Source organism: Apiospora hydei, assembly GCF_038363865.1.
Source record: "Apiospora hydei strain CBS 114990 chromosome Unknown utg000009l_segment0_segment0, whole genome shotgun sequence".
Classification (NCBI taxonomy): Eukaryota; Fungi; Ascomycota; class Sordariomycetes; order Amphisphaeriales; family Apiosporaceae; genus Apiospora; species Apiospora hydei.
The window spans coordinates 265,997-287,394 of record NW_027117368.1 but is presented as its reverse complement, the minus strand read 5'-3'; the positions used below and the strand labels follow the sequence as shown (position 1 = coordinate 287,394).

Sequence of the window (21,398 nt, the reverse complement as noted above, 5' to 3'; positions counted from 1 at the left end):
CAAGAACGAGCACGCATTGAGCAGAGAAAATATTCTGGAGTCGAGCAATATATCATATGCCATTATCGTACGGGACGTGAAGGGTCTCCTTCCAGGCCCAACCCCGCAGGGCAGGCAGCAGAAGACCCCGAACATGAGAAGATTTGTGTATACAGGAAGTAGTAATCTAGAGCGCCAATCAAAACGACGGCAATCCACGGTATTTGCAATATGCTGCTGCTACCCACGGCGGGAGGACGCACGTGGGATCGATCCCTGAAGGGGGAACGAGGACAAATTATAGAAAAGCCGGCAACTCCATGCAAGTCCCCAACACCAACCTGTCTCTCTCTAACCTTGAGAACGGGGTGTGGGGGAAGACAGACCATCTGTACAAGTTTGTGCAGGTCAAAAATTGACACTTCATGTATGCACACCAGGGGGAAAAATGAACACCGAAACGTTTCAACCATTATAACACAGAGAAGGAACTCGAGACTCGGGCTGATTAATCAGACGTCACCCTCTCGGCCTCACCGCCAGACAAGCCCCCGGTCCTTCTTGGCGCCGCCTGCGAGCATCGAGGAGCCACCAATAGTGATCCTACGGCTGTTCCTGGCGTTGCTGAGGCCCGCGTCCCGCTCCTTGCTCCCGCGCCCGAGCGACTTTTCGCTGCTCGCGGGGCTGCCACCGTGGATCTTCTCGCCGCCCCCGCCCCGCAGGCTGCTGCTGAAGCCCATGCGCCGCGCCTGGCCGGGAGTAAAGGCTCTATCCTTACTGCCCTGACTCATGTCGGATGGCGAGCAGGTGATGGGCGGACTCCTACGCCGCTCAGAACTGCCGCGCCGCAGCCGACTGATGCCGTTCGTGGCCGAGGCCAGCGGACCCGTGTAGGCGCTTGTGGGCTTGTTGGGGGCTCCCGACAGGGACCCGATCGAGGATACGCGCCTCGCATTCGAGGCCCCGCCAATAGAGAGACGGTCGCGGCGCTTGGTGGCGTGAAGGGCAGATCGCAGCTTGCTCGTGTCGATCAGGCTCGTCTCCGAATCCGAATTAGGGCCGGAAGGCGGGCGGTTCTCGTTGTTCGAGGGGAGCTGGTCACAAACGAGGGCGTCGGGAGGAAGGAAGGCTTCGGAGAGACGGACGTGCGACGGTAGGTCGGGGGCGAAATGATGTTAGCAGATTGCGAGAGATCCCGAAGTGGACTGGTCCGACCGTCCTCAGAAGGAGCCAAGCTCAACGACATCTTTGGGACCACTGGCGAGCCACCCGCTGTACCGATGCTCGAGGTCCGCCCCTTCGACAAGAAGCCCGCCTGGAACCGGTTAGGCTTCGCGGCGGGGATCGAAGAGATTTCTGGTCCCAGCAGAGAAGGGCTCGATTCGTCTTCGTTGGACAGACTCTCCAGATAAGCCGAGGCCACGGGAGGAGGAATACTCTTCTCGGGCGAGGCCTGGTCCGGGCTGACGTCGAACTTCTTAGGTGTCTTTTCGAAGTCGGCTAGGGTGCCGGATTCGCCGTCGTCGTCTCGCCATCGCACCCCGCGTTGCGCCTTTTTCTTCACAGGAGTAAATGAGACCCCCTTTCCAGGGTTGACCGCTTTGCGGCGCCGCGGTGACCTCCTGACTGGAGATCCATGCTCTTCCACAGGTGCCGTCAACGTCGGGATGGGAATTGGCTTGCCGATATCTGGGAGCAAGTTGGCCGCCTTCTTGCGCTTTGGCGTTCCACGCTTGGACGGAGAAAACCGCTCAACGGGCATCTTGCCGCCCTCGGGCTTGACAATGTGTGAAGCGGCGGAGAAACCGGTATCCAGCAAACGGTTGATAATGCTCTTGGCGTGGGTAATAGCCTCCTGTTCATCCATGTGCATAGTCTCGGCAAGCGAGGCCATGATTTCGAACTGCGCCGTGAGCAGAACCTGCATCATACCGGCGTCTCCTGCCTTGTCTTGTTCCAACACTTCGCGATACGAGTCACGGGCGAAGTTGGACTTGAGGAGCTCGGCTTCGCGCTGCAATCTCGAAACCTCGCCAGTATCTGCAGGGCCATTGCTTGTTGGGAGCTGGGTTATGCTGTGTTGTAGAGCTGTGTCGATAGCACGCTCCCAATTCGTCTTCTCCAGCTTCTGGTGCAGGTGGTGCCGGCTGTTCTCGAGCTCTAGCAGGATTCCTTGCGCCGTCTTGCGCATCGACGCGAAGTTGTCTGGCAGGCAGTCTTCGTCCTCCTTGGCGTCGCAAATAGTGTCGAAGGCGGCTATCCAGGATGACAAAAGACCAATCCTTCTCTCGATGCATCGAAGCTTCTTCAGGTGGTTGACCTTATCTTCTCTCTCGGGAGCCGAGTTCTCGTAGGCGATGCGAATTCGCTGGATTCCCTCCCGAGCCGACACATCCCTCTTCTCGAGCTGCTTCTGGAACTTGGCGAAGAACTTCTTCTCGGAGTCTTTTTGTTGAGCCCTGAGGTCGTTAATCAGGGCCATTTGCTCATCGATCTTGACCAAAAAGTCCTTGACATGACGGTTGACGTTGAAGACGTTCCTCGTCACCTTGGTCTGGATGTTCTTGGCGCGGTTCGCATAGCGCAGGGTGTTTTGGGTCTCGTCGAAATGTACGCTCGAAGGGCTGATGCACACAATCATGACCGTCTTGCAGTTACCTCCTAGAGAGAACTTCAGGAGTCGTGTAAGCTTGCTGTTTCGGTACGGAACGTGGGCACTCTTGCGAGGGTCACAGAGGGCATTGATACAGCTGCCGAGGGCCAGGAGGGATTTGTTGATGTTGGCACCCTCCATCAGGCGCTCTCCACGGTTCTTGGTCGCACTCGCTCGTTCGCTTCCGGCAAGATCGATGATGCTGAGCGTGGCCATGGTGTGAGGTTCGTTGACAGCGGCGTTGCGGTCCTTCTGCGCCACGTTGATTTGGAGCACGGCGTGGGATCTTGAAGAAGTGGCGTTGGCCTCTGTGGGGGATACCGTGCGCCATTCGTTACCCTGCACGATCATGTCCATGACCTCTTGTACGTCCTTGGGATGATGACTCGTGAGGCCCGAAACGGTGACGCCCGCATTGGCATCCTCCCTGAGCATCAAGCCTTGTTTGCTGCCACCAGGGACCAGCAAATCTCGGATCGTCTCGTTGTAAATCTCCAGGTAGGACAAGGTGATCTCGGTGTGCTTCTCGTCGCTCCTCTCGCTGATCTTCTCAAACAGTTCCTGCATGGTGAGGAAGATGATACCGGGCATTTGGGCCGTGCCGGTAATGGTGTGCGTTTTGCCGCAACCGGTGGCGCCGTATGCGAAAACGGTGGCATTGTAGCCGTCGAGGACACTGTCCAGCAGGTTCTTGGTTGTGCCTTCGTAGACCTCGTTCTGTGTGGTGTTGTCGTCGAAGACGCGGTCGAACGCGAATACTTGGTCTTTGACCTTCTTGCCATTGGGGACGACGGATTTCGAGAACTTCTGGACGGGGTTATCTTCGGGAGGGTCGAATACTCTGGTGGTGGGCAAGCATTGTCAGTATTCTTCTCCGGGCTGGGTTGGTGTCAATTGTGGGCAGTACTCACAGGCACCGGTCATCGACGACCTTGATGACGGATCTGATACCGCTCTGCTTGAGCTTGGGTGTGGGGACGCCCGCTAAGGAGCCATCTCCCAGAAATACTGTGCCATCGTCACTGCGGTGCAGTTGGGCGGCTTCCCTAATCGTGAAGGGTCGCACTCGTACTGGTTGCGGGTCAATTACCTTGGTCGGATCCGAAGTTTTGCTGTACAGGCAGGTACTCACCAGCGACTGTGATGGATGAAGCCCCCGGGTCCGGTATTGACATGTTGGCTGGGGTTCGGGCACATCAAAATGCTGCAAGATGGGGCGGCAGGACGTGGGAGCTGTTCTACGGTCGGTGGGTGGGAGAAAAGGCGGTGGTGATGCTGTTATTGTTGTGATGCTAATTGTTGGGCGACTCGACTCGAGGGTATCGATAGCGCGTGGTGGTCGTCCAAATCGTCTCAAGGAAAGTGGAAGAAAGAGGAAGAAAAAGCTGCAACGGCAATACGATGATGTATGTAAAAAGCGCAAGAGAGTGGTTTTGGTATGTTTCGGGTCGGCCTCTGCGTGCAAATGGGGGTGGGTTGCAGTCCGTCGTCAATTCACGCTTCGAGACGGGGTCTTCAGCTCACTTTTTGTGTTATTAGCACGGCGTGCTTTTGGTGCTGTTTTCGGGCTTAGCGCCTTTACCACAGCAACCGGGAGCCAAAGTAGTAGCGTGTTAGCCTGGCAAAAGGAGAATAGTGGGGGCTACAGTGGGGAGCATCAAAACAAGACACAGCTCCAGTGCGTGGTGCCTTCTCCAGCCAACGCCCGTTGAATTGATTCGTAGCCTTGCCAGCTGTTCTAGCGTCCCCTTAGGGCGGCCTTGGCGCCTAAACGTCACGGGCTGCGGCTCCATTTCCAGGGGCATGGTAAGAGATGAGACAAAATGCAACAGCTGACTCAGTCAATTCGACATTCACGAGACACTGATTGCCTATTCTGTAGAAAGTAAATCGAAGTCCGTCTTTTTCGGTATTTACCACATCTACACCCAAGTGAGGAGGGCATGGCTTTCCTGGAGAGGAGATGGCTTGTGACAGGCATAGATGCTGAACACGAGACGTTGGCATTGGCTTTTCTGAATGAATCTGATCGGAGAGATTGCAACGATTGCCCGTCGCGAATCTCGAGGCTTTCTCCAGCTCCGCTCCAACATGCCCACTTGATACGTAAGCAGAAAGATCCGCCTCGAAAACTACCCAGTACTTAAAGGGGATTAGCTAGAGAGTCGCCGTGCTCGATTGAAAGAGGCCATGGCAACAGACAAGAGGTGGATTTCTTTACATTATCTGGTCCGGCACTTGCTGAACTGGTAGGTCGGAGGAAAGATCCATGACTTGCCGATTGGTTGGTCAGTGCAGTAATCGCAACCAATTCCTGTTGTGTCCACGCCCGCATGTCAACAACGACCCTCGATGAACGACATGACTTATCGGCATCAGGAGCCTCGGCTCGAGTCCAGACTTCAATTCTGTCCCCAAATCACAGTGCTTCTTCGAGCTCATGTCTCCCGTAATACTTATCTTCCGAACTCAGACTTCCCAATCATACAAGTCTAAATGCAGCCACTTAGCCACTGACATTTGCTGCAGACCCAGTGAATTACCTTCGAGATCTCGCCATCCAAGCTGGAGCCGGACGATTGCGCTTACTAAAAGGCACTGACGAAAGATGGGCTTGAGCACGCTCTACATTCCACACGTTGGATCTAACCCGGGTGTACTCCACCTGACTAATCGCTGCCAGGCAGTCGATGGCGAGCTGGTGGATAAAAACTTGCAGATGTCTTTGTTGGTATCCCAGTTGTTGGTGGTGAGGCTTTCTGGCCCTGTACTTAAGCTGGTGCGCACCTGATGGCCGAGCTTAAGGAATGCGCAAGCTCGAAGAATGCGGCACCAAACCCCTGCCATCTCCGATTGTCCGATTGAAACCGCACCACGGCCAAGGAACGGCGTAGTCTACGGCGTGTTTGCTCATTAGTCGTTTTAAATTCTTCCCTGAATGTAGCCAACATGTTGTTGCATGGTTTTATGTCTTCCCAATCTGAAAACAGCCGCATTCGGTCTTAAGGGGGCAAACAACAACCCCCGGGAAATGTCCTATCCCACCATGGCGAAATTCAATCGAGTGAGCATTGACTATATATGTTGGGGTCATATGTGTCATTCCTCGGCCTGCAAACTGCGTTGATGGGAATCATCTGACGGGAACGTCTTGCTGTTGGACCATTACGTTGACTTAACACTAACCCAAGACACTGACCATCTGTGAAGTGGCCGCCTACATTAAAGCCATCCTGGCCACCATGCTGAAGCTAGACGATATTCACCTTATATCCGGTGAAATACAGCCTCATCATTACCTTGCAAACCCTCACAGAATTGAACCCGAGCAACTGTAGCCATCATGGAACCCGCCGATTCCGGGGCAGACCCCGGCCGTCACCGAGACGAGCAAATTGCAGCTCAACTGCACGAGATCAGCCAGCAACTGGAGCTTCTTTCAGCCACTCGCTTTCCTGTTGAAGATCCAGTTAGAGGCCCTGCCGCATGGCTAGCGTACATAGCTAGACAGATTGAAGCTTACAAACAAGAGTTCGAAAATGTCGAAGAACGCAACGAAGAATTATATCTTCCACGCGCTAGAGAAAGCAAGGAAGATATTGTAAAGAACACTGGGATGTTCAGTGTGCTCCCAAAAGAGTTGCTAGACATGATCGTTGGGGACGTGGTTAACACTCCAGAGTTCGTTCACTTCCTGTACGATCCCGAAGGACTCACGATTCAGTGCCCCAACCTGAATATAATCTATTCGATCATCAATACCTGCGTCTGCTTTTACAGAATTTTTAGACCCGAGATCGCTCAGACACGCTTTGTAGAAAATCATGCGAAATCAGCCAGGCGCACCCTCGAAATCGTCAGCCAAGGTTCCCCTGAGGGCGCTGAGTTCGAAAACCACGGAGTTCCGGGTCCCATTGCACACGAGTTTCGCATCTGGCTCGCAAGGGCCAACATCGGGCTGGATCCGTTCAAGGTACTCCTCACGATCGGCGGTAAAGCCTGTCTCCCTACCGTCCCTTTCAAGCCAGAAGTGGCGCTTTTCTATCTTGACGGGTATCTGTCGCCGGACTTCCACGGAGCAGGTTCGGAAGCAGCTAAGAAGTTCAGCAGAACGGAAGGGACTTTCGATTGGGCAGACCGCGTGCATTCCGCTCTCTTCCCACTATCACAGGTAGAAGAACGGCTAAGACGCCTGATGAAGCCCCATGAGGACATTCACATACAAGCAACTATTCTTGAAACCCTATTTGGGTCCTTGTCGCATTTTCAATCGAATCTCGAAGAATGTCAAATACTGGTTGGCCCCTTTCACCCCTTTTGGAAAGCCCCCAAGAATTGGGGGAACCTCGATGAAGGTTATGTAATGGATTCAACCCTTCCCCTCACCCACCTCGAAGAGGTCAGGATCAGACCGGATGGTAAAGTGAAGGACAAAGGAATCATCAGTGATGGTGTCACACGCAGACCCAACAGTCACTCTGCAGGACCAACTGGCATGCAGCATCGGCCCAACAGGGGCCTACATTCCGGAAGGGCTACGGCGGCTAAGGGTAAAAAATAAAGGAAGGAAGGACCTTAAGGTCCCTTACGATATATATATAAACCTTACACTCGATCTCACTTTAAGTGAGAAAAGAACCAGAGACCCCAGAAGTGCTATAGTTAAATATTAGCTGAATTAGATCCAAGCCCTTCAAGCCCTTGTCACAGAGTGGAGAACAAAGCGCCATCGAATTTATCTACCGGCATATCGATAGACTTCGAAAAGCCGTTGAAGAAGCGCGTACCAAGCTTTTTGAGGAAGACGACGCGTGGAGAGGATGGCTGGACTCCCTAGCGACTGGAAACTACTCTGGCCCTAATCCCATGTCCGAAGCTGATGAGCGATATATTACCGCGCGCGAGTGGCTCCATAGCTCCACTGGGCGCGAATTCCGACGTTCGGATGCTGGGAGAAGATGGCTGGAAAGCCCCCGGTCGCAGAAATTCCACCTATACCCCGAACTAAGTCACGACGAAGATGAGAGAGAAGACAGAAAATGAAAAAGAAAGGTCGTCGCTTTAGATAGGGACCTCCATTATCTGGAACCTAACCTAGGATTCAAGCTTAAATTTGTCAGGTTTAAAGATTTTCTTCCGCGTGGAGACAGTGGTTCTCCTGAGAGGTACGAGTATTTTGGTTACGATCAGGAGATGGGAAAGGGAAAACAGCCAATGTCAAGGTCGGTGCCAAGTTAGGTACAGAGGACTGTGGGAGACGAGGACCAAAGAGCTGCAGGTGTTTTCAATCATTGACTAAGGGCAAAGGAGAGTTATTATTGGCCTACATTGGCTCACCGTAATGGGCCTGGGTTTCTTCCAGTCACTCGTTTCTCAGAGTACCTTATCACAGTGACTCCTTTCTAGAATTTCCTTTCTTCCGACAGCCTGCTTCTACTACGCTTTCTAGTCACTCTTTCCGTATTATCTTATGTTGGGCCTCGTATTGTATAGGGGGTTTATATTATTAATATTCGCAAGTAATCACTATTTTATCGATCCATGGGGATCTAGGTGGCCAATACATTCCTTTTTGCATTTTACATTGATTCTCATGAAAATCAGGAGTGAGAGATGAACCAAATTGGAAGTGACATTCTACTGGCTAGTATTCGAACGCTGCCGAAAACCCTCACTCCCCAGGTTCCACCACCGAATAGGCGCAAAGCTGATGATCTATCTCAAGCAGTGCGGAAGCTCGAGGAATGCGACGGTGTGATCTTCGGCATGTTTGCTCGTGATTCCTCTAAGCAGTCTTCTCCGGAAGTAGCCAAGAGAGGCACTGTACTACGTGCTGTACACCCGGTACCCTGACTTCCCAGGTTGGAAACAGCCGCGTCCGGCATCGGGGGAGCAACAAACAACTACAGAGGAACTGTGCTGTCCTACTATGATGGAATTCCATCAATTGCGGCTACAAAGAGATGAGACTAGGTAGTCTAGTTTGAACGAATCGCCACGGCATTCGACACTGAACGTTGGGATCACAAAATCCATCTCCTGGACACGAAGTTGTGTTTGAGGGAATCGTCTGATGAGAACCTATTGCAGTTGGTTCATCAAGCCCACCTCCCGCCTATATCAAGGTCGACCAAGCCACCATGATGTTACTAGCATAATATCTCCATATCATACAACATAATCCTATTTGAACGTTCCCTTAATCACATAAACCAACCCTACCGACCTTTGGATGAAATGGAGTCCTCCGAGACCGGTGCAGCCTCGGGCCGTCACCAAGATGAGCAAAGTGAAGCTCAAGTAGCTCAAAAGTGCGATAAGCTGAAAGGGCTGTACACCAACATGATGAAAAAGATCAGGCACGTATTAGACACAGCAGAAGCGCCTAAAGCATCGGGGCAAGACCTGGTTCTTGCGCAGACCAGTGCTGTTGAGGCATCCAATGCCTACCTGAAGTTCCGCAGCGAAACAGAACAACTCAAACCGTTGCGTAGACCTTCGGAGCCTTCCCCCGATAAGAATATAGCCGGCATTTTCCTTCCGAGACTATATGACGTTCCCGAAACCTTGACAAAGCTTCCAGGAGAGATGAGGGAGAGGGTCAAACAGACCGTGTTGCAGACGCCCGAGTTTGTCCACTTCCAATTCTACGAAGACGAAGAGGGGATCAAATGTCACAACCTTAACAGAATATTCGCCGTCCTCCGGAGTTGCGTCTACTACTACGAGCTTTTCAGAGATTCGATCGCTGGCTCGATCGCGATAGAAGACGACGTCAGAGAAGCTAGAAGAGCAGCATTGGTACGGTTCGGCGGTCCTGACGAGGACTTTGAGAAACAAGGATTCACAAGAGAGAGGGCCTGGGAATTGCAGATGTTCCTTGAGAGGGGCAAACTTGCGAAACCACTATTCAAGGTGCCCTTATTGTTCGGCGACGAATTGCACGTCAGTACGATTCCGTTCGTACCGGATGTAGCCCTTTTTTATCTTGAAGGGTACTTGCCGAATGGGTTCTCAATCGACGCCCAAGCGCTGCGAGAGGAAGGGGTGTTGGAAGAGGACGAAGATGTGGACAAGCTCCCTCGCTGGGTGGACCATGTCCACTCGGCCCTCTTCCCATTGCACGACGTAAAGGGGCAGTTGGAACAAACTATGAGCTACTACGATTTGGAATTGAGCGGCGGTTATACTCCGACGAGAGAACCCTACCCTGTGCATGCTACGACGTACAAAAAGCTATTCGGGCGCTTCTCGGAATATGACTCGAATCTTACCGAATGCAAGATATTGGTGGGTCCTTTCCATCCGTTATGGGGTGCTCCTCGGGATGGCAGCGACGAGAGTAAGGGCTTCTCGCTCGACTCCACGCTTCCCGGGACTCACCTGGAGGAGATATACCCAGATCGCTCCCTTGAAGAGCAAGGCATTGACGATGAAGCCGAGCGAGAAGCAATCGAATACGTGTTCGAGAGAGTTCGTTTTCTTTACGATATGACACTTGACGGACAGAGAAACCTGCTGCGTCCCGGTAATGCCGCCGGCAGACATTGGCTGAATAGCCTAGGACGTGCGCACCCCTTTGATGAAATCGTCGCTGGGGATGAGCCACTGATTGATGCGCGTCAATGGCTCCGAGGTCTGGGTGGGCGTGCGTTTCTTCGCTCCGATATGGGCAGACAATGGCTAAGCAGTGAAGGATCGCGTGAGTTTCTCCGAGATCCTGAGTCCGGTCATGTGTATCTTGATTCTGCCGATGGGAGAGTTTGGCTCGAGACAGAAGCGGGCCAGAGGTATCTTGAAGAAGACGAGGCACGACTCTTCATCCACAGTGGACCTGGCGAGCGCTGGATGAAAACGGAGAATGGCAAAATTTGGAAAGGCACAAGGGCAATCAAGGAACCGGACGAAGAGCTTAGATCACGTCAAAAGGCCCCCGACCACAACCCGGCTCAGGTTAGGCTAAGAGATATGGAGTATATCGATGTGAACCTCGGATTTAAACCTACCTTTGTCAGGTTTAAAAAGGTGAGCCCGTTTGGAGACAGCGGTGCTCACGACGACTATGAGTATCATGGCTACGATTGGAAGGAGAAGGGGAAAGAGCCCGTGTTCTCCTTGGCGCAGAGATAGACTCGATGGACTGTCTCAATGGTTTGACAGCTATCAGCAACCAACACCAGATGCATTGTTATATTCTAAGCAGAGATCGAGTTTCGGTAGGTTGTCATGATGGATATTCTCCTTTGTCAAATTCTATTTCGTCGCAGTTCAGTCAGGGTATGGATTTCCTTCAGTCACTCACTTTCAGTATGGTGTCTTTCGTCTCTCATGATATGCTAGTCCATGGTGACGTCACTCGCTCTACAAAGTTTGGTTTGTTTCTACCGTACTGGCACGCACTACTTTCCTTTGATATTACCTCATTAATCAATGACGCTTCAGATTTGGAATGTCGTTTTCGTTTGTTCGGGTACTGAGCTATCTTTCCTTGTTCTTAAATTCCACAGACAACAGGTTCAACAATACACTCCTTTAAGTTGTACTGATCCAGAAGAGCAACAAGAAACGTGATGCCATAGTGTTGCAATATGAACTAAGGCTCCTTTTAATTGGCATGTATTAACGCCACGGGCAATTTTCACTGTCCAATTTCCACCACCAACTTGGTACAGCTCACCCCCTGAAGTACCATATCTAGCCCAGCATTGATGTCCTTTAATCCTTTCCCCACAACCCTCGGCTCCGGACTCGGTCTGATCAGTCCCTTGGCAAGAGTCTCCCTCAGCCACGTCCCCATCCAATGCCGAAACTGCTTCAATCTCACCTCTTCCTCACTCGACGGCACCAAGAAAACAGTTCCCACACCCTCGACAACTTCCGCATCCGTCGGTAAAGGAGGCGCCGACCCAACCATGCCCTTTCCCTCCTGCTCCTCTCCCTCCCTCTCGTCGTCACCAATAAAAACCTTGAGCACAGCCTGGCACGGCGCCAACTGCCCCATAGCAAGGAAGCAGCGCCGGACCACCAGCCCGTCCTCCCGAGCCGCCGCGACAATCGCGTCTACCACCCCTGGATCCTTGTAGTCGAAGACGCGGTCCGCGCCCAGCGAGCGTACGTACGCCGCGTTCGCCGGCCCGGATGTGGCGTACACGGCGGCCACGGGCGAGTCCCGAGCTTCGCGCATGAGCGCGGCGGTCTGTACGCCCATGGTGCCGACGCTGGAGGAGGCGCCCCAGATCAGGACGGCTTCTCGCGTTTTCTTGTTCTGCTTTGGCTGGATAGGGTCTATGTCAGATTTGGTCGCAGGAACAGTGAGACCCAAGGTGCCCCACGCGTTGAGGGCTACCACAGTGGCCACGGGCAGGGTCGCCGCCTCGTTCCAAGACAGATTATCGTCCGGAAGAGGCACGGCGTGCTGCCAGGGGACGAGGCACTTCTCCTGAAAGACACCGTAGTCCGGCGCGACCGAGTTCCAGTAGGAGTTTGAGTGGGCGGCCACGCGGGTGACCCCGGGCCGGAAGCAGAGACCCGGAGCGCCAGCGGCAGCGGCATCAGCAGGACTCGTGGGGACCCCGTCGCCCACCTCGAGGACCAAGCCCGCCATGTCGAAGCCGATGACGGTGGGGTAGGTCGGCGTGAAGAGGCCGAGGTCGCGCATGAGGCCATCGGCCGGGTTGAGGGCTACGGACTTGACGAGGACCAGGAGCTCGCCTGGGCCGGGTTGAGGGGTGGGTCGGGTTTGGAGCTCGAGCGGTTGGCCTTTGGCTGGAGAGGCGGCGGCGAGGTGGGTAGCCATTGTCTAGAGTTTCTCGAAGTTAAGGGGGCTGAATAAGCTGTACTGATTTATTTCCTTTTGAATCTGTGGGCTGCCCGAGTGCTATATATACACACTCTCATTCTCCCACTGCGTACACGCTTTTAACGAGTATTTGTTTCCGTACAGACTTTCGGAAAGATTCGCGGCCCATCAGGTGCACTCGTATGTGTAGATACCGGAGCTGAAGACCATCAGCCAATCAGAGGCCGCTGTATCCGAACATTGGCTAGCGTGAAGCCCCCGTTATCCGAGAAACGGCTAGTCTCGTGGGGCTGGTTTAACCGCAAACCACATCAGATCCGCGCCCCCTATTACTCTTCTCGCTTCCCTTTTGCTTTTACCTCCGACGGAACACCAACACCACATCGCTCAGAAACCCAGTCTTCCTACCTGATCATAGATGACACCCGGAGTCCTTGATCGTCTAAGGTCCACAACCTAAGATCAGCTGCCCACGCCATTACGCAACAAACCTCGCATATTAGCATGTCTACGACAGGCCCAGGCGAGCACCCGGGGCGCAGATCTACACGGAGGTCGAGATTCGGGTGTCGAAATTGCAAGCTGAGGAAACTCAAGGTAGGTCGTTCCTCTGCTTTCCATGGCATACACGTAATGGCGCCCAACATGTCGCTTACTCAACTCCCTGGGTTGGCCGCGGTAGTGCGATGAAAGCAAACCGCAATGCAAAAAATGTAGCTCGTTTGGGGTCCTATGCAACTTCGTCTCCAAATCGTCGGATCTTCAACCCCTTGCCGATGATTCCTTAAGATCATTGGCCGCTCGGCGAAGACCCAAGCCTCGGCCTCCTCCCACCAGCGCCATCTGGGCATCTGACGCATCAACCTCTTTTCAGTTGGACGCCAAGTGTCAAGAGTTCGTAGATCGATATCTCGGTCGAAGTCTCATCACCCCGGCCGACCCCGACATGAGGCAGGTTAATCGTAACCTCCTTATACTGGCATTCCATGTAAGTCCTTTCTACACGAGTTGTCTATAAAGCTCTTCTAAGATCCCGAACCAAAGCACCCCTATTTGATGCATGCATCGATAGCGGTGGCACTTGCATACGACCGCCACTTGAAACCCACGCCAGGCTGCCGTCGCACACTAGACGAATGCTATCACTGGTCTCGGAGTACAGCTCTCTTAAACAAACGACTAAAGGAGCCGATCAAGACCAAGGACAAAGATCCCATCTGGGGCACTGCTGCTGCTCTCGCAGTACTATCTTTCTCGTCTCTTGACGCTTCTACGCCAGAGGAATCGTGGCCCTTGAAGCCTTCCGACTCAACTGATCTGGAATGGCTACGCATGGGCAAGGGCAAAATGTCACTGTGGGACGTTGCCAACCCGCTGCGTCCGGACAGCATATTCAGCATCATGGCGCCGACTTACGCCCACCTGCACGCCCCTTTGCCGGATAACGCCATATACGATATACCGGAGACCCTGGCTACAGTGTGTGGCCTTGGCGACTTGTCGACGGCGGAAAACAACCCGTATCTCCACGCTGCCCACGCGGTGTCCCAGATCCAGGACCTCCCAGATGATCAAGTCACGATAGGTCAGACGGAACGCTTTACGCGCAGCATACAGGGCCCCTTCGAGTACTTGCTGCGGGGAAAATACCCCGCTGCGCTTTTGCTGCTGTACCTGTGGTATCGCAAAGCGGGCCGCTGTATATGGTGGATCGGGCTTCGAGCGAGGATAGAATGTCCTTCTATATGCGCGTACCTACGGCTATACCACAAAGGGAACAGTGCCGTGCAAGCCTTCCTCCCGGGAGGTCCTCTTGCTGATAGATGGAACCAGTCTCGATCTGAGTCTCAACTTCCGGATTTCTCTCTTTTCCCGGAATGTCAATAGAAACTAATGCTGCACTCTGAATCTAGGTCTCCTTAACGCGAACATTATTAAACTTAACATCTATAAATCCTTATTTTCAAATGCAGGTTTCTGTCGACATGCAATTAAGCGCACCCGCAAGGACGTGCCCCTAGACGATGTGACGTCGAGCGGTTAAAACGGAAGCCGTCGGGGGAAAAGCACTGCAGTGGCGACGGTGGGCCGACAACTCCGAAAGCAAGCAACTCGGAGCCGGAAAGAGAGAGTGGTTTCTGTGAACGGCGTCTTCGCTCCGTTGTCATCCATGGCCAGGTTCCTGTTGATGTCTTATCACTGCAACTTTCAGATGGTCAAGCCTCGAGGTTTATCCAAGATGGTGGTCATTAAATATAACGAATGAATTCTCATCTGGCTTGAACACGATTCAGTGCGGGAGCCTGAGCTTGCTGTCAAGAAAAGGGGTAAAACTCAATTTAGGAATATTGCCAAGCTTACGCTTGGCAGCACCTGGAAGACAAAAAGCACCTGGAATGCAATCCTAGAGGGGACAGATATTAAGTCCAAAGGGGGAAATATTGCAGATCAATACGGTAAGCGACTCGCGGATACACAATTTAAGAAAGTGCCCTAAAAAATCGATGTTGATCGGATCGGGATGGACGTTAGGGGTGGGTGCTGGGGGGAAGATATTGATTCCCCACTGCCTAAGTACTTACTTACCCTCGGATAAATCCATGATGGAAAAAGAAAATAGTTGGGTCGAGTCGCACCCCAAACCTACCTGCCTGTGTGCATCTCTCGCAAGAACAAGAATGCTGAAAACTCAAGTGCGCAGCTGGAAAGGGGCAGAGTCCAGTAGATATAGTAGTCGCGATACACTGACAACGTGCATCCTGTTTTGTGCATGAAAGCCGTTACACCGGTGGCTGCCCGTTCATGTGCAGAAAACCCACCCCGAAGGCGCAGTGAGGTCGGCCCCAGCCGAACCAGGAACATTTCGACAATTCCAAGTTTCGTTTAGAAAAGGATGACGAGGCGGCATAGGGCATAAACAAGCGCACTTTGCTGGCTTCGGAAGATATATATATTTATAGCCATATAATAGAGCCGGACAGGTATGTGGCATACGCATGACTCTTGCTTGTTGTCTTCGTCGGTGTCGGCGTTTCTTGCCAACCAAGGGCCTGCCTGGATTTATGTACCCATCCCATCAGCTTGGATCATGCAAGCGCTAACCTCCGTTCATGCCAGGCACAACACGAATGCCCGTCAATGCGCCCGGTTTTCTCTCTCTCTTAGCGCGGTGCACATCACTCCGTGTGGTTACAGTGGGCTTTCAGGGACCGACGTGCCGTGGTGCTGGAGGGTTTTACTGGACTTGCTGGATTGACTGGGAGGATCCGCCTGTGGAAAAGTCGTCCCATTGGCCTTTTCCTGGTTTGGTTCCCCTGAAAGAGCGGGGCCGCTTCAGCGACTGATTGCCCATTAGCGTGCCAATGATCTTCGATTTTTCTATTGCCCGCGACAGGGTGGGTGTGCATCACCACCACCCTGCAACGACCCTGCACCACCCTGCACCACCGCCGCTGTGACCTCGTCCCTCTCATTATCATAGCTCTCAGCCGAGACGTTGCAACGGCAGGAGGGTGGGCAAACATTCCTCCAACGCACCACCATCAGCAGCCTCGTGTCCTCCCGTACGTCGAACCGGCCGAGGCGCAGTGGTGCTTTTTCCTGTCCTGTCCTGTCCCTCCCCTCCATCCACCATCCGCCTGAAACATGTCAACTTGGATGACGGCGGCACGGAACGGGCTCGTCGGGCTCGTAAACTTGGATGAGCAGAAACGTTGTTTTCCAAGCCCGCTAACGAGTCGGTAATGAGCCGGTAGTTTGGTTGCGCTACGCACACTACGCAAACTACGCACACTACGCGACCGAACGAACCTGTCCGTCTGGCTCTACCTGCGCGAGCGGGTAGCAAATTTCCGCTCGTCTGATGTCATCTACAGACATACGTCCTCATTTGGATGCCGAGGCTCTACATACTATGCGCCGGCAATTGGCGTCTTTAATAAGTAGACAGGCATCGTCTGCAATTCAACTCTTCGTACCGCGTGGGAAGCGAATCTCGACAAAGAGGGAGGCCTTTCCCAGAATAGGACCCCAGGCACCAGGCCGCCAGGGGTGGTGTGGATGGGGCCACGGCATGCGGCTCGTTCGGGTATATTGCAAGGGTGCAAGTCGTGCCCATGCCTGCAATCAATGTGCGTCCTGACTCTGCTCGCCCCAATGGGGCAGCTCGTGGCCGTCGGGCCCACCATCATCGCTGGTTATGGATCTTGGGGTTGCAGTCTAAGAGCCGCCGGAAAGAGGGCAACGGAGCCCGGACTCTACAGTACTGTAGCTGACCAGTTGGTTGGGTGGTAGGCAGTGTTGGATGCTGCTGTTGCTGCTGTTGGTGGTCTGATTTATATATGGTTGCCCACTCGGCCGGCGTCAAGCAAAGAGAGAAGAACCCTCATCTCACTCACTCTCTACCCTCTTTCTGTTCGTCGCGGCCAGTCCAATCCTGTCGGTTCATCTTTGGACGACTTACTATCATTAACCTCGATCTTTACACACTCACTATTGTCTTTCGCTACGGATATACACATCCACACACTCACTGATCAGTAACCCACCGTCGTTGCCAACCGCAATACATTTCTATACCACACACAATCCGTCACAGGAACCCTCTATCAACATGAAGGCCTCCACGATTGCTTACCTTCTTGCCCCCTTGGGCGCCATGGCCAGCCCTTGCAAGCACAAGCCCAGCGCTTCAACGGCCGTCGTCTCCTCCGCCTCCGCCACCGGTTACCCCGTCGCCACCCCCCTGCGGCGACCACCACCTCCATCGCCCCCACGACCGCCGCGTCGTCGGCCGCCCCCTCGGCCACCCCTCCAAAGCCCCCGGCCCCAACGCCGGCCTCGACGAGCTCTTCAAGGCCAAGGGCAAGAAGTACGTCGGCACGTCGGCGGACCAGTTCTCGCTGAACAACGCCAACGTGGCCAAGCTGGTCGCCTCCGACTTTGGCCAGGTGACGCCCGAGAACTCGATGAAGTGGGACGCCATCGAGCCCCGCAAGGACGGCTTCAACTTTGGCGGCGCCGACTACCTCGTCAAGTACGCCAAGGACAACAACAAGATCGTCCGCGGCCACACGCTGCTGTGGTACCAGCAGCTGCCGCAGTGGGTCAAGGACATCACCGACAAGGCCGAGCTCACCAAGGTGCTCCAGAACCACATCGCCAAGGTCGTCGGCCGCTACAAGGGCCAGATCTACGCCTGGGACGTGGTCAACGAAATCTTCGAGGAGAGCGGCGAGCTCCGCGACATGGTCTTCACTAGAGTCCTCGGCGAGGACTTTGTCCGCATCGCCTTCGAGGCCGCCAAGGCCGCCGACCCGGCCGCCAAGCTCTACATCAACGAGTACCACCTCGAGTCGGCCTCGGGCACCAAGGTGACGGGCCTCAACAACTACGTCAAGAAGTGGATCGCGGCCGGCATCCCCATCGACGGCGTCGGCCTGCAGGGCCACCTGGGCGGCGCCAACCCCACCGCGGCGGAGATGAAGGCCGGCATGGAGCTGCTGTCCAAGTCGGGCGTCACCGAGCTCGCCATCACCGAGCTGGACATCCTGAACGCGCCCGCCGACGAGTTCGTCAAGGTCTTCGAGGCCTGCTTGGACATTGAGATGTGCGTCGGCATCACCACCTGGGGTGTCAGCGATGCCGTAAGTTTCTTCTTTCTTCTTCTCTCCTCACCCATTATGTCCGAACGAACAAACGCGGCTCCGAATGGATAAGCTAACGTGTGACTCATCATCAGAACTCCTGGTTGCCCAACGACTCGCCCCTGCTGTTCGACAAGCAGTACCAGCAGAAGGCCGCCTACAAGGCTGTGCACGACCTTCTCTCCAAATAGAGGAGAGACTTCACGAACATACTCTCAGTCAGCCTAATGCTACGATGAAGTAATGGGAGAGAGAAAGAGAGACACAGAGAACCGCCAATGTCATTTAGCGTTGCATACTATAATTGTATTCCAAATAATTAATTCCCACTTTACTGTGTCGTCGCCGGTCTCCGGCCTGAACGTGCTGATTTGGAATAATTCTCCGGACTTAAGTCCGATGTCCGAAGCGCGAAGGCGCGGCGACGCCGTTTGCCTGTCGGTGAGGGCTTAGCTCATTCCGTCTATCCCTGGAGGCGCAACTGAAGACAGACGTCGTGATCGTGACGCCATGGGGACTTGTCTCCACCTGTGCGCATCGATCCCCTCGGCTTTAACGGGGTGTGGTGATGTGCAGCCATCGTCGTGACCCCTCACTGAGTGCGATTGCGGGTGTGTCATCGATATATCAATAACGACCTGTCACAGACACATCGATCAAACAGTTTACCTGCCCATATAAATCAATCAAGTACAGCGCCTCTTCCTTTCTCATCTCAATTGATTTCAAGGCATCTCCCACACATCAACGACCGCATTCCATTCTTTTTCGAACCAACCGCCGTACCACCACCACCAAAATGGCGCCCACGTTCCCCCAGCGCAAGATCGGCAACGACTCCGTCTCCGCCCTGGGCCTCGGCTGCATGGGCATGTCGTTCGGCTACACGTCCAACGGCGGCTACGACGAGGCCGAGTCCCTGAAGGTGCTCACGCGCGCCGCCGACCTCGGCATCACCTTCTGGGACACGTCGGACATCTACGGCCCCTTCACCAACGAGAAGCTCTTGGGGAAATGGTTCGCCACGACGGGCCGCCGCGACGAGATCTTCCTCGCGACCAAGTTCGCCAACTACTTCGTCGAGGGCGAGGGCATGAAGGTCCGCGGCGACGCGGCGTACGTCAAGCAGGCGATCAAGGACTCTCTGGAAAGATTGCAGACGGACCGTGTGGATCTGTACTACCAGCACCGCGTCGACCCGGCCACGCCCATCGAGGAGACGGTCCGGGCCATGGCGGAGCTCAAAGCCGCGGGCCAGATCCGCCACCTGGGCCTGAGCGAGTGCTCGGCCCGCACGCTGCGACGCGCGTGCGCGGTGCACCCCATCGCGGCGGCGCAGATGGAGTTCTCGCCCTTCGCGCTCGAGATCGAGTCGGGCCAGACCGAATTCCTGAAGACGGCGCGCGAGCTGGGCGTCAAGATCGTCGCGTACTCGCCCCTGGGGCGGGGGTTCCTGACGGGCACGATCCGGAGCCGCGCCGACCTGGACGAGACCGATTCGCGGTTCCAGCACCCCCGCTTCTCGGAGGAGCACTTTGCGGACAACCTCCGGCTCGTCGAGACGCTGGCGAGGATCGCCGAGGAGAAGGGGTGCACGCCGGGGCAGCTGGCGTTGGCGTGGGTGTTGGCGCAGGGAGAAGGTAAGCACACTCGCCCTTCCCTTTTTCCTTTTTTCCCCCATTACCCATTTACACCTCCGCGCTTTGGTGATCTATTGAACTAACGAGCGCGGGACGAACTAGACTTCATCCCCATCCACGGGACCAAGCGGGTCAAGTACCTGGAGGAGAACGCCGAGGCGGCCAAGGTCGAGTTGAGCCGGGAGGACGAGAAGAAGATCCGGCAGGCCATCGAGAGCGTCGGCGGGTCCAAGGGGGCTCGGTACCCGCCCGCGATGATGAGCAAGTGCTTCGGGGACAGCCCGGAGCTGAGCACCAAGGCTTGAGTTTACCCATCGCACTTGGGGGAAGGCCGTGTTTTCGTTTTTGCAAAAAGTACTCGTCGTTGTTGGTCAATAGATGGTCTCGGACTGCATTCATCTTTCCATACTCAAACAGAATAAAAGAAATTTTTATGAATGCGTTCACATGGCTTCAGTTCTCTGTGGCGCGTTGGAGGTGGGATGGCTAACGGCGGGGTAAACCCCCTAACAAGGGAATTAGGTAGCGGGTGGTAGTGCGATAGTTAGGGGTGGCTAGCTCTTAAAACTCAATCACCCAGCCCCCATTATCTTCAAAGTCGTCGTCATCCCCATGGGTAGCAGGAGGACCAAACTCTTCAACTGTCACATCGTACATTATGCCACCCTCGTTTGGATCCTCAAAGGTGAAAGGATCGCCGCCGCTACCACAGACGGGTCGGGTTCAGCCGCACATCTTACTCGATTCCCCGCCCGGCCGCATCGAATGAGAGCCTATCGGATTTATGAGGAAAGCATAGTTCCTTGTCAAATGACACCCGTGGCATCTGGGACTGGGCGCAGCTTGCGCCAGAATCGCAACATGGCAAGCGCGATGGCCAGTTCGCCCACGAGGTTCCTACACGGAAGTCACCCAAATACACCCTCGCATTCACCAAAGGGATGATGCAGTCAAGTCTCTGGCGACCCTTTCCTCGCCTTATGAAGAGGTCCGGTCCACGCGCTGATAATCGACTGGGAGGACGCCGGTAGAGAAACCCCGGAGTTCAGAGAGCAGAAAGAGAACCTCGCGGGAAGATTTCAGGAAGTACCGCTTCAAGCCGAGGCCATTCGCAATCCCCGTCAAGAAAGACGTATCAGGTTTTGTCTGTAGAGGTACACCATTTCCTCCGCCATGACCGGACGGGGTCTGATCTTAGTGGTGATCCAGGGGTCCTTGCTCATCGACGAGTGACCACTTGCGCATGATGTTATTCTCTGCGAATTGCGGGTGCTAGTGCCGCCGGGACAACGAGCTCGGTCTGTCACCGTTCTTCCGCGATTCTGTCTTGAGCAATCTGGCATCAAAGCCAGTGAGGTACCACCTTGATATCCTTGTGTATATATGCCGAGGGAGGATAAGCAGTACAATAGTAAATCGGATGTCATCCTTGCTCGGGCGCGTACAACTGTGGTGATGGTAGTGCGGGGAAGCCGCATGGGGAAGGGAGAAATAATCTTCGGGTTTCTTCGAGGCCATTTGTTTGACGAGTGTAAAAACAAATATCCCAGTCACTATCACACTGCAAGTGTAGCAGCTGTATATTGATTGGGACAGGGAAAGCTCTTCCTGATTTGATTGGATATGATGTTCTCCTTGAGAGGGGGGGACAACGCGGTGCGACCTGCAGTGTCCAGAGTGGC

The 21,398-nt window shown here is 54.3% G+C and overlaps 7 protein-coding genes across 7 annotated transcripts; 4 read left to right on the top strand and 3 right to left on the bottom strand.

Annotated features, from left to right (window-relative positions):
* Positions 1–512: 512 nt before the first annotated feature.
* Positions 513–3,807, bottom strand: PG997_011826 (kinesin family protein; the record flags this gene model as incomplete). Its single annotated transcript, XM_066816141.1, has 4 exons — positions 513–1,055; positions 1,121–3,473; positions 3,544–3,697; positions 3,765–3,807. 4 exons carry the CDS (start codon positions 3,805–3,807, stop codon positions 513–515), a joined length of 3,093 nt encoding a protein of 1,030 aa, XP_066661833.1.
* A 2,657-nt stretch (positions 3,808–6,464) lies between these two features.
* On the bottom strand, positions 6,465–6,779 carry PG997_011825 (uncharacterized protein; the record flags this gene model as incomplete). The annotated part of the gene is made up of 1 exon (XM_066816140.1): positions 6,465–6,779. The coding sequence occupies one exon, from the start codon at positions 6,777–6,779 to the stop codon at positions 6,465–6,467; it is 315 nt and encodes a 104-aa protein (XP_066661832.1).
* Positions 6,780–8,869: 2,090 nt separating this feature from the next.
* Positions 8,870–10,762, top strand: PG997_011824 (uncharacterized protein; the record flags this gene model as incomplete). The annotated part of the gene is made up of 1 exon (XM_066816139.1): positions 8,870–10,762. The coding sequence occupies one exon, from the start codon at positions 8,870–8,872 to the stop codon at positions 10,760–10,762; it is 1,893 nt and encodes a 630-aa protein (XP_066661831.1).
* Positions 10,763–11,270: 508 nt separating this feature from the next.
* PG997_011823 (uncharacterized protein) lies at positions 11,271–12,428 on the bottom strand (the record flags this gene model as incomplete). Its single annotated transcript, XM_066816138.1, has 1 exon — positions 11,271–12,428. One exon carries the CDS (start codon positions 12,426–12,428, stop codon positions 11,271–11,273), a length of 1,158 nt encoding a protein of 385 aa, XP_066661830.1.
* A 1,350-nt stretch (positions 12,429–13,778) lies between these two features.
* On the top strand, positions 13,779–14,318 carry PG997_011822 (C6 finger domain-containing protein; the record flags this gene model as incomplete). Its single annotated transcript, XM_066816137.1, has 1 exon — positions 13,779–14,318. The coding sequence occupies one exon, from the start codon at positions 13,779–13,781 to the stop codon at positions 14,316–14,318; it is 540 nt and encodes a 179-aa protein (XP_066661829.1).
* Positions 14,319–16,586: 2,268 nt separating this feature from the next.
* On the top strand, positions 16,587–18,267 carry PG997_011821 (endo-1-4-beta-xylanase C; the record flags this gene model as incomplete). The annotated part of the gene is made up of 3 exons (XM_066816136.1): positions 16,587–16,708; positions 17,050–18,076; positions 18,172–18,267. The coding sequence occupies 3 exons, from the start codon at positions 16,587–16,589 to the stop codon at positions 18,265–18,267; spliced, it is 1,245 nt and encodes a 414-aa protein (XP_066661828.1).
* Positions 18,268–18,875: 608 nt separating this feature from the next.
* On the top strand, positions 18,876–20,021 carry PG997_011820 (aldo-keto reductase; the record flags this gene model as incomplete). Its single annotated transcript, XM_066816135.1, has 2 exons — positions 18,876–19,716; positions 19,819–20,021. 2 exons carry the CDS (start codon positions 18,876–18,878, stop codon positions 20,019–20,021), a joined length of 1,044 nt encoding a protein of 347 aa, XP_066661827.1.
* Positions 20,022–21,398: the final 1,377 nt, after the last annotated feature.